The sequence below is a fragment of the Chroicocephalus ridibundus genome, chromosome 4, assembly GCF_963924245.1.
Source record: "Chroicocephalus ridibundus chromosome 4, bChrRid1.1, whole genome shotgun sequence".
Lineage (NCBI taxonomy): Eukaryota > Metazoa > Chordata > Aves > Charadriiformes > Laridae > Chroicocephalus > Chroicocephalus ridibundus.
Window position 1 is genome coordinate 82,014,421 of NC_086287.1, and position 12,372 is coordinate 82,026,792.

Consider the following 12,372-nt stretch of genomic DNA (forward strand, 5'->3'; position numbering starts at 1 on the left):
GCCAAGCAGATGCTTAATGCTGCTAGACAAATACTTTCAGCACAAAGAATGATAAAGAGCTGGCGATCAGTCATGTTTCCAGGCTTTAAAATCAGCTTTCCTTTACTTCTGTTCCCTAATTTCTGCACTTACCATTGATATGTAACAATACAGACCCAAATTATGGCCTGTTCCTTCCGTAAGTGTTACACTGTGGTGTGTCAAATATAATCCTGACAGTGAAAGTGCTGTCTATGGTATTCATGAGAATTATACCAACTCATTAGGGTTTTTGTCTTACAAAGGCTACTGTGTGTGACATTACTTCATTTAGACCTTGCATACAGCATTGAAGTCGTTCTCACTTACCGCCCCTTTTATTCAGATAAAAACCCATTTGAGCTCCAGTCACTTCCGAGTTTTTAGGATGTGAATGAGTAGAAACCAACTCAAGAAACATGCTGGTAACACACTATATTTTCACACTCACAGTGATGAATGTGACTTGTGGCAACTGTAATCAGTTTCTTCAAAAATAATTATCATCACTCAACAATCCTTACCAGTGTATCAGTTGTAGTTTTCAGCTGACTACTACTACTCTTACGGCACTAGAGCACTGGCTACTGCTCACTGATTACGTCAGCCTTTCTAGCTTACAGGTTTACCAAAAATAACTTTCAAAGTTGGTAACAATTGTATTAGGAAAATATGTGTTAGGACAACCATCATGAAATCTTCTGTGCAATGATGTATGGAAATACACACAACCTGTGAAAGGCCTGAAACAGACCTAAATGCACAAAAGTGAAAAATATGTACTGATTTAAGCACGCTGATATTACCGATATCTAAATTCATTCTTTTTTATTTAATGTAGTGTTTTTCACAATAAAGAGGGCATAAGATGGCAGTCATTACTCAGGCTAAGAACTTAAAGACTAAACCAGATCAATGTTTTACCTGGCAAATATGCTGTGGGTGAACGAGCGTGTGGAAGACAGATATAAAAAGCATCTTCATGATCCTCAAATAATTCTGCACTGCCTGTACCAGCAGCTTGGTGCTAGAGCTGCAGATGCAAGGAACAAGGATGATGACCTAAATTTCTCCCCCACACACGCTGAGTGTAGCTGGTACAAGACCGGGTTAGCTTTCAGCTGGAATCTGTTTCCTGGTCCCTATGAGGCCACGTGAACGCTCCCGCTGGCACAAGGGAAACGGTGGCGACAAGTGGTCGGGACAGAAGTGTTGGTTTTGATGGAAGTCCAAACACACAGCAGATTAAAATGCCTGTGCAAACGTGGACTTCGACAAAGTAGTGCCAGCCACAATAAACAGGCACCTGAAAGGATTTCTATGCATTGAAACTTTGTCAGCGTATTTAGGAGGAAAAGGGAGAAAAGCAGAAGAATGCCAAGGTTGTCACAAACTGTAAAGAATCTCTTTTCCAGGAGGTCAGCACACCAAAGATATTTCACTGCTTTTGATGGGAGTCACGTGGGAGACAGACTAGTCCGGAAAAAAAGAGAAACCTGAGAAGACTTCACCTCATACCGTAATGTTCTGGAATCACCATTATGTTAATGAAACTAAATTTCTTGAAAATCTTTTTGTCTTTGGAAGGAGGATGTATCTTTTGTCCAGAGAAGCATGGGCACTCTGCCAGCTGACAACCAAAATATGTTTGTATGCTTGCTTTGATACCTACAATATAACTTTCATTAGCATCAGCAGAAGCCTGATGCATAGACGACAAGGAAAGAGACAGAGAGATCCCAGAGGATCTCAGTCCTCAGTCCCAGTCTAGCTCCCAGTCCCAAGGAATGAAAACATATTCCCACATTTTATGCAGCCATGACATAACGAGTATTCTTTGGGTTCTTTTAAATGTCCTTAGAGATAAAAGATCAAATTCAAGGGGAATCTCTCACACCACACACGAGACTGTCATATTTTTCTTCCTACATTTTACAGGAATAATGAAAATCTGTGTTTACCTGTCAGCTTTGGTAGAAAGGTTTCCATCATAATTACACCTTGTGTATTGGAAGGAACCTGGCAGTTTTTAACATCACTAATACTAGTCTGGAGAGGTACAAAGCTGTGGGAGCTTGCTGAAAAATAACAATAAGCCTTTATTAAAATTTCCAATTTTTGCAAAAACATTTTGACTAAATTCCAGCTCTACTTAAAATGTAATTAAATATTTACATTTATTCTCTAATAAGTATTGTAAGTAAATCAATTTCCCAATTATCTTAAATTTTTGTACAGTATACAATTACTACATTTTTGTAATAAATGCACAATTCTAATGAAAAAATAATGATCTTGAACTTTAATAGAGCCCTTCATTTGAGGAGATGAAAGTGCTGTACATTCATTCATTCATTATGTCTTACAACCCCTGTGTGATGTAGGTACTATTATCATCATTTTACAGATGGGGAAACTGAAAGGCTAATTAACTTGTCCAATTTACAATACTCTTAGCTATAAACTTAGGGCATCCCATTGCACTCACAGGCAAAACAAAATTCAGCTCACCTGTGATGAATATTTACTACAAATTCTTAAACTACATAAGCATTTTGCTTATAGGAGAGAATGTATTACACAAGCCTTCGAAGACTTGGTTTTGCATTGATGATGGCTTTGAGTACCACAGAAACGTGCTGCCTAGAAACAGACATCAGAGCACCAGTTTATTGTAAAGGGTCACCATGTTTCCCAGCTAGTTATGGAGATGATGTGCATTTTCATTTAATTTTATTAGCCATTCAAGCACGCATTTGTGCTTTAATTCTGTACAATGTATCATACTGCACTTATACACACACACAAAAAAAATAGTGTTTACTGACAAACTCAATCTCTCAGTTTACTTATGTGTTCCATAAATTTCTTTACTCGGTCAGGATCAACACCATTTGCCCAATAACCTTCTTTCTTGAAATACGAACCAATTATTAGAGCGTTTGCATCCAAGTAATTCCTCACATTCTCCATAGTCACTCCAGACCCAATCAGCACAGGAATCTTCACAGCATGTTTAACCTCTGAAGAGAAGAAAACCAAAATTAGGGTTAAGTTCCATCTTTAAAATTCTATCAAGACCCTAATTTGCTTAGTTTTTCAACATAAAGAAAGGTATCAACAAACTCATGATCACAGGATTTCTTACTTCTAGTATAAAATGAAACAACTTATCTAGAAAAAATATTCCACCTTTAGCTCTGAACAGCTGTTAAGAAAAAAAAATCTCACTTTTATTCCATTTTGCATCCCATTGTATGAAACACTGCAGAAGAATGTTCTTGGGAAACCATCAGAGGATGATTTCAGCGCTGTGGAAGACATGAAAGTTGGGTCTTGGTACCACACCTGTACCCCTCTTTATTCTCAAGGAACAAGATTTAAACAAGATTAAGTTGAAGTGGCTGGCAGAGAACGTACTGTATTTTACTATATTCCCTCATAAATTCATTTTTATTCCACATCCCTGGTAAGAAGACATGCTAGATGCAGGACGTTTTTGCACAGCAGGACCAGACCCTTTTACTTACTCTGACAGTTACCATCACACTTAGAGGCTCCGTTGTGCTTGAGGTACTACACATGCATGGAAAGGAGCTATCATTTACTACTGCGTTGCAGTAACGCTCCATATGGATTCCAGGCAAACCAGGTCCATTGCCTTGACTGATGCTGGAGTGACCATGTGGGCTGTCATGCCCCATGTGGAGTCTTAACTGTGTTCTCAGTTTCCCCCACCTTAAGACATGAATAATCACCTCCCACAATCTTTCCACGAAGTAATCAAAGTATAGCTACAAGAATAAGATGCCATTCTTGTTTCCATTCATTGTATCAGCTCAGATTCTTTTTTTGCAAGTCTGGTGAGATCATTACAGCGGCCGAACTACTCAGCAGAGCTGTGCTCATTGCAATTCTTCAGTCATCGGTTTAAATCACAATAATGGTAGTTGGACTGGTGTGTATTTCTGCCAGGTCTCCTTGCTGAATTTATATTATGTTGACAACTAGTAGAAGATCTTCAGTGAAGAAACAAGAAGGGCCTTATTCACAGGGAACAGAAAGGGAATGTACTCTCTACTTTGTGATAAATTTCAGGGACCTGGAAGTAGGAAAGCAAGCAGTGGTCAAGAGACTACACCGATAGCTCCGGCTATTTTACCAGAAAGCAAAGACAGTACTGATAAAGACTACTTCTCTTTCCATAAATGGCAATGGAACAAAAAAAAGCCAATTATTTTTCCTATATACAGTATGTCTTACTTAATTATCTGACCCTCTATCTGGCTCCAAAAGGAGAAATAGACAACATATCAAAACAGGGCTCAAAATATTACAGATCCATTTCATTCCTCACACACAGGGGTGGATTTCTGTCCGTGGTTCAGGTGATCAGGTGCACTGTGAAATGCACGCGTTCTGACAGACCTGACCGTGCAGAAACGGGTCTATGGCTCAGTTAATGTAGTTCACATTTTTTATAATAAGAACAAAAGGGGATGGCTGTTTTGATGATGGAAAGGTTCCCCCAGAGAAAATAAAAGGTTATTAGAGTATTTTCTGCAGAACTTGTGTCAGTACCAGCTCTGCGGGGTAAAAAAAAAAAAATAAATTAAAAAGCCCAGTTCAAGAATTACTGAGCATCCTTCTCATCCTTTCATTTCAAACCAGCCATCCTAAGAGTCACTTGTAGGACTGGATGCTTCATTGCTTACTTAGAGAAATATTGTTAGGCATTATTTGTGACCTTTGAAAACATATGAATTGCCTTAATTGGCGATAACCTGATGTAAGATGGTTAGAGCTTGAGGTAACTAGGGAAAGCATATATGCAACATATAAAAGACTGCTTCAAAACACTGTTTGTTTAAATGAAGTTTCATCAGAAGCCTAACTTATTAATTATGCTTCAGGGAAGACTAATTATTTATCACCTTCCTAGTTCACTGAAGAAAGGCGATCAGTTAAAATGCTCTCGAATCTCTTCTTAGGTCACATGCCCTGCCATTTTTCCATCTAGGAACAATAACTCCTTCTTACAAAGATTTTAACGCAAAAATAAAACCAGTCCACACAGTCCCTATTGAAAATTTTAAACAAATCAGATGGATCATCCATATATGATTAAAACTTTAGTTATTTCTATGCCTATTTTATATTCTTATTGTCATCCTGATTATAGCAACAAAATAATTCATTTTTAGTTATTTATAGCATTATTACTGAAATCCTGTTCTAGAAAACTCAGAATTTTATTTATATAGTATCTATGTGCTCTTAGAAATATCATATCTGTTTTACATAGATAGCAATGCATAATTAAGGTGCTACAAGTGACCGCAGATTTGTGCAACAGTACTTTACTGTATTCCCAGAGGAACTGCGTTCCAAGTCAATATTTGTTTTTACAACAAGTGCGTAAGGCACATTAGCAGGTAGTTGTTTTATAATTATTTCACATCAGCAGGAAAAATGAAGAGCCAAATAATTAAACAGAGCATGATCACATGGGTGTAAGACAACAGCTCAGCCCTACCAGGCAAAGAGTAAAAACCAGTGAAACCTGAGAGTGCTGTGACACTATTAAAAAAAACCTCGAGGCTTTCCAGAGTAGCAAGGTATCCAGCTCCTGCTGCGATCCATACATGACACGTGGAGTCCGCACGCATCTCCTGTGCTGGAGATTTATTCAGATTGACAATGTGAAGAATGACAGTGGGTGTGCTCAGATCTGCAATGAGACTGGGTTACCTAATTAAGTATGCTACAGATGCTACTTTTAAGTCATTTCCAAGCACATCAAGGCCTAAAGTTGATTAGTAGAAAGTGATGTGTCTATTGGCTGTGTTAATACAAATTCTAACTTGTGAAAGAAAATAAAGCAACAGCAGTGAGATACGCTTTTTGCATGGCAATGTTCAGTCACTGTCAAGATGTCTCTAAACACAGAGCTTTGCTTTAAGTCTCTCAGCTTTCTTGGTTTTCTTTTTTGGATTATATTTTTTTTTGATGCAAAGAGAAAAGGAGACAGTTTTGTGATGCTACAGTAACAAGATCCTAAAGTTTACACAACTTGCACATTTCTCCATTTCAATAAACTGTAACTAGAGGGCACTGTGCTCTTTCTTGTGACAGTACATCTGCAGACATGTCTTTAATAAAATCAAATGAAATAGTGCTTGGTTGCAAAGCACAATGAAAGCATTTGAACTATGGTACGCAAAGTTACATGAAATAAAGGCCCAGTGCTCCTAGCTTGAAAACAATGGTGAAGAGCAGTGTAAAAATAAGCACCACTGTGCCAATAACTTGCTCAACTACTCTTCTTTAACAGCTTTTTCATATGCAGTAATCACTGTACTGTACACAACGCTATGTTTATGGTAATGTTCCACTGTAACATGTTTTAGTTTTTTTAATTCAAAGGACTTTTTCTCTGTCATTAAATCTAGGGCTTACAAAAAGTACCAATCTTGACCTAAACGTACTATCAAAAGGTGAGAGGGTGAATCAGTCTTGATGCCCCTTTTACGAACAATAACTAAGGAGGTGACAGTCACAGCCAGCTGTTGGGTTTCATGGTGTACCCTGTTTTCCACAGGTTACTCAGTTGAGGCCATTTGCTTTGCTCCTTAATAACCTGAAGTCTGACTTTTAGACCTTGTACTCCATCGATCACTGGTGCCCTGGTATGCGCAGGGAGCCCTGGGGCAAAGCCTGCCAGCCTCTGCGAGTAGCAATGCTGATAGTCTAGCAATGCTGATGGTCGCCTGCAAGAAGGCAGCAACACAAACTACAAACAAAAACCTACTGAACGCAGTTCTCTGGCTTGACAGGGAAACACTCATTTCCCACACCCCATCACAAATCAGTCAATTCAACACAAAGACAAAAACACTTCTCTGTTACTGCACAACAAAGCTGGAAAAAAAAAAAAGACATGACAAAAATCTCATCTGTCTCTTGGTTCTGCTTTCAAGAGATGCTTTGCAGTGTGATGAAAGGTGCCCAATTGTGTGTATCATCGTAATACAGCACTTCCAGGGCTGCATAAATTCGTGAAATGCAAGATTTCACTCACATCAACACCAACTTTGTGAGTGTAGATCTGATTCCTTTTAAGAATCTGCTGACATCGATATGCCTAATTTGTCATTTCCTTGTACCCTGGAATATTGATTTTTAAGTTTTTCTCTTAACTGTTTTAAACCAACATCCCTCTCACGAGAGGGCCTGCTGACATCCAAAATGCTGTGACCTAAGTAAAATAAACCCATGATCTGCAGACTCTTGCTTTCATAGCACAAATCCAAACACAAAATTAATGTGTGTACTTCATTACAGCTGCCAACTCTGATTCATTTTGTTCTTTGGGACCAGAAAGAGAACAAGACAGAGACTGACGTGTTTGTTCACACAAAAGAAAAACAGAAGCCATGATGCTGTCTGGCTGGGGACCTGTGACAAAAAGCCTATGGGCCTAGAGGTCACGTTTTGCTCTCTGATGCAGGAAATCAACAGAGATTGCACGTGCATCTGTGAAAGCAGAATTTAACCTAGGATTTTGCCCTAAGACTTACCAAATCCTTTAAAAAAATTATTTAATCTGCATTAACAGCGACAGGGACATTAATTGCAGGCAGGGATGGAGTTTTAGATTAACAAAATTTTGCAGTCTCTAAAATACACCTAACTTTCAGGGTCACCTGTTCCATGTCATTTCTAGTTTACTACACCAAAAGACCCAACTGATTCAAGAGCTCAGTGTTCACACCAAGCCATCATTTTTTTTTTTTTAACATTGGCAATTGAAGCGTAGTCATTTATAACCTATTATTTCACAGCAAGTTTAATATGTATGAAATAAGAACCCATTTTGACAAGTTCAACATTAATTTTAAATGCTGTTAAGCACATATGATCTAGATAAAACCTTAAAACACTGAATGATTTCATGTTATTCCAGAAGATGTTTGAGGTTCAGGTATCTATGGCAAGTAAAGTACATTTTTCACCTTGATCGGCTAACATAAGTTCAATACAATACACTCTGCACTGGAACTTGAAAACGTGCTAAGTTAAAGCATGTCAGAAAAAGTAAAACCTAAAAAATACACATTCTGTTTTATGTAGTGAGACGCTGAAATTCAAGCCATTATTCTAAATTAAAATTAGTGATGAAAATTAAATGCCCCCAAGACAGAACTTTAATTCTAGCACGGGAGCAATCTGGTTTCATGAAGACAGCCCAAACTTAGGCCAATATAAAAATATGAAGAATCATACAACCTTTTGCAAAGGTCAATAGGTCAAATGACTCTTTGATAAAAAGTCCACAATATTTAAAAACTATTTTGATGTAATATCTTTCTGTTCTCCAATGAACTTGTATTATTTCTGGAAATCTTCTAAGCAGTTCTTTCCCTGGTATTACTGTTTTGAATGTTGCCATAACAAAATGCCCCTTTTCTTGGAGGGTTCCCATTCTCATTGTGAAAGATAAAAATGCTTAACTCTCCAATGGAAAGATTTATAGTTAGTTAGTTTTCTAATAAGGCAATAAAGTAGGTTTTGTTTATATTACGACTTTTTAATGGAAGAGGTTTTTTTTTTTTTTACATACTTTTACATAGATTTTTAACTTTTTTTCATTTAAGCCTCAGCATCATTCAGTGTTACATAAGCTTAGAAGAATTTTAATTTTTGTCTTGTCAAATTGTTGTTTAGAAACATGCGACAGCCAATGTGAATAGCACCTCAATCACATTTGTTCTGCTGTATCAAATCAAACCCTACTGCGAGAATTTCTTTTCTTTCTTTTTCCCCCCCTTAAGGAACAGCGGATATATAGATTTCTTTCTACATTAATCCAGAAGCTCATTCACTGCCTGTTGTCCGACCTTCGTATGACAGCTCTCACCTTTCAGCTCCTGAGGATCTGCGGGCAATCCGGTAGCCGTGCCAGTCAGTACAACCCCATCAGCCAGGAAGAGCTCGGCAGCCGAGGCGGTCTCGGCCACGCTGACATCTGCCGTCAGAGCGTGAGCACTGTCAACAGCAGGAACGTACCCTGTGGTTACTGTCGGCACACACATTTGTTATCCATCTTGTTGAATGTTTAGACTGCATTTCTTCATCTTCCCCACTGTCAGAACAACCAGAGGCATGCTTTGTGAGAGAGGGTAAGAGTCCTGTTTTAAATTGGGAAGTAAAATTGCACTACGAACAAGAGGAAAAAATCCCAGCCTTTTCCATCAGGGAACCATAATTGATCGGTCTATTGTTCTGGGTCTCCCGTCTCTAAAGAGCAATCGCTAAGTGAGAACTACCAAGTGTCAGTTGAGACAGCTGCTTAGAAGTCGAGCACCTGTATTTCAGAAATGTTGAGCACACACAGCGCTCTGACTTCAAGTGGGAGTTGTGGATGTGCAGTCATTCATAAATCAGGTTCTGTTGCCTAGAACAGAATTAACACCCTCCACTTCATTTCACGAAGTCCAGCTAACAGAAAGTATAGTTATTACCTATGATATAATCACAGGAATCATCTTACACAGCAATTACCTGCAACCTAGCTCTTCAACAGCGGTCTTTGATACATGGGTGACACACGTCGTCTGAAACCTATAGCAGTGGCAGCTTTTAATATAAACTGTTCTAAACTTTGAAAGAATCCCAGCTATTGCTGGTTCAACACCTAACTTTGTTGTTTCTATATTTCCATTTAAGTAGAAAACAATGGCTATGGCCAGCATGCTGCACTGATGAGTGGTGATGGATCCAACCTCTTTCCTGGATCAGCCTGGATGGACAATGCTCTTGGGGGGACCATACTTTGGCCATACTCAGAGGCAGCACATGTGTGCAGTGCGTTCCGCTCATGGCAACGGATGCAAAAGGAAGAACACTAACTCCCTTTCTGCAGCTGGAGACAGGCAGGCCTAAGTACCTAATACATACAATGAGGCTGAAAGAGGGCTTAAGGGTAGTAGGCACCCTAAAACTAGCACGTGGAGGGTAGCCATAACACAGCAAGTAGACTACAAAGATCGTTTTTCCCCATTTAAAGAAGAGAAGGCTAGCAGCTGTCAGTGACAGGAGCATTTTTCTACATGAAAAAACTCAACCAACAAGTCCCTTAACATTTCCTTCTCAGCTTATGAATCTGCCTGAAATAAAAAACTATTTTCCCCTTCTTAAAAAGCAAACCCTTTGAACAACAGGAAGTACAATCCAAACATCAATTCATCAGTTGTCAAGACAAAGGAAAAAAAAATATCTCATGATGCAATGTGTTTTTGTTTTACAAAGAGGTCTAATGCAATGTATTTTTATATACACACACACACATATATATAAAGAAATAATCAGAAAGAAACCACTCTGAAAGGACCTTAAAAGCTTAATTTTACCATGCTACATTGTCACCTTTCTATTTTGAAATGTATTACCTGTGTATTAGGTATTTAAGATCTCCCAGACTTGGTTATTCTCATGATTACCCACATACTACACACAAACATTTTAATTAGGTTATTTGGCATGTATAATACATAACACTTGAGCAGTTCTTCTGGGGAAAAAAAAACCCAAAGAGTGACATCTAAATAGCTGAAAGTACCATGTGACAGTTGTGACAAAATATCATCAGAAAAGAAACTGCATTCATCTGTCATAAGTTCCTTCTGTTTGATAATCATAGAACACAATCCGTACATAGACAGCGCTGATTTTAGAAGAAATCAGTACTATTTGGCAGGAAGGAGAAAAAAGAGAATAGCTTTTACAATGCCAAAATATTATGATTTGGATGCTTTTATATAGCAACTGCTTGCATAACTAGAAATAACCTTGGATGCCTAGCCTCCAGAAACAAAATTTCTTTAAACGCAATAGGCACATGCACAAGTATAGAAAAATCTCACCTGACACCAGATGCAAAACTTTTAGTCTGCATTTATAAATCCTGAAGGTTAAACAACTGCAAACTCCACAGATGCAGCAACCTGCAGCTTACAGGTGCAAATTTATTTTTAAACTTATCCCCTAATAGCACTGCAAGACCTTGCTTGAACAACGAAGTTCTCCCTATATCATTAACTTTCCTGACACTAAATAGGCATTGAAAAAAATAATATCAGAAAATGGAGAAAAATATAAGATCATTATTACATTCATATTTACATAAAATATTGCTTGCATTTACCTATGTTTCTTTTTAATATCAGCAAAAATCTGAATGTTCTCTGCTCCAACTTGTTTTCTGTATCGTAGCAGGTCACCTGCACAGGCATTTATAATCCCTTCATCAGCAACATGAGAAAACACAAACCCTTCAGCCCGGATAAAATCAAGACCTGAAAAAAAAAAAAAAAAAAAAGATATTTGCAATATTTTCGGTAAAACTGAAGACTGAAAAAAGCAGAAACACTAAAGACAAATAAATCCCCACCTTTCTGCCCCTCGTATGTGATCCCAACACAGGTTGTTCCATATGCTCTACGACTAAGCAACCTTGCTTTTCCACATATTTAAGTTTTTCATTCTTTATTTTCACCCATATTCTCTCTGACTTCTTCTTGCCATCTTCCGTCCTTCAACTCCTGCCTCTCCCATAGGGAGCAAACTGGTGGGCTCTATACCCATGGTTCCCTTCTCCTTCCCAGTCCCTATCAAGTTTATTGCTGTGTGCCTCCAAACAGGCAGCTGCACACCCTGCCCTGCCTCTTGCCATGACCTGCAGGTGGGCACATGCCGATGGAGGAGCAGGTAGGTCAAAACACAGCTCCTTTGCCCTAACGATGTGTCTTCTCTCCAAAAAGGGTCATTAACTTGGGCCCTTCCCCTCTTTCCAGGTACTCTTTCATTGTATTACTTCTTTCCCAACATCTGTTCCCCTTGGATGCCTGAAGTTAAACATGCCTGAAGTTGGCCATCAGGTCAAAAAACATCAGGGACATGGACACAGACAGAGGAATAGCATTAAGTCTTCTTTCTCTAGGAAATTAGGCAAGAAAACACAGCCTGCAACACATTATATACAACCTGTTTGACTCTCCATCTGAACGTAACTTGCATTTCCTACCACCACGTCACCACAGTACCACATCAACAGATTACTTCTAAAACTGTGCCAAAGGTACAAAAATATAAGCTTTGGGAAGAGTGAAACATTTTCCACTCTACTCCGAACTTAGTCCAACCATTAACTCTACCATGTCTTAGTAACACGGTCTCCACCATATTCATTCATTTTTTGCACTAGGAAGGTTTTGTGGGATGGATGCTTTAGAGAAAGATATGAATAGCAATGACTTCACACAGGCCATTCATCTGCTCTCAGGGACCCCCTAC

At 38.6% G+C, this 12,372-nt stretch overlaps 1 protein-coding gene across 6 annotated transcripts in view; it reads right to left on the reverse strand.

The window, feature by feature from the left end:
- LOC134515466 (uncharacterized protein F13E9.13, mitochondrial-like) overlaps positions 1-12,372 on the reverse strand; it is a 55,192-nt gene that overhangs the window by 27,388 nt on the left and 15,432 nt on the right. For 5 of the 6 annotated variants that reach the window (XM_063334466.1, XM_063334468.1, XM_063334464.1 and 2 more), the window contains 4 exons: positions 11,225-11,375; positions 8,939-9,066; positions 2,946-3,041; positions 1,980-2,096 (listed from right to left, as the gene is read on the reverse strand). In XM_063334466.1, coding sequence (XP_063190536.1) covers positions 1,980-2,096; positions 2,946-3,041; positions 8,939-9,066; positions 11,225-11,375 — 492 coding nt within the window. Of the gene's footprint in view, positions 1-1,979; positions 2,097-2,161; positions 3,042-8,938; positions 9,067-11,224; positions 11,376-12,372 lie in introns of those variants that run through there. The other variant, XM_063334467.1, reaches the window with a different exon arrangement.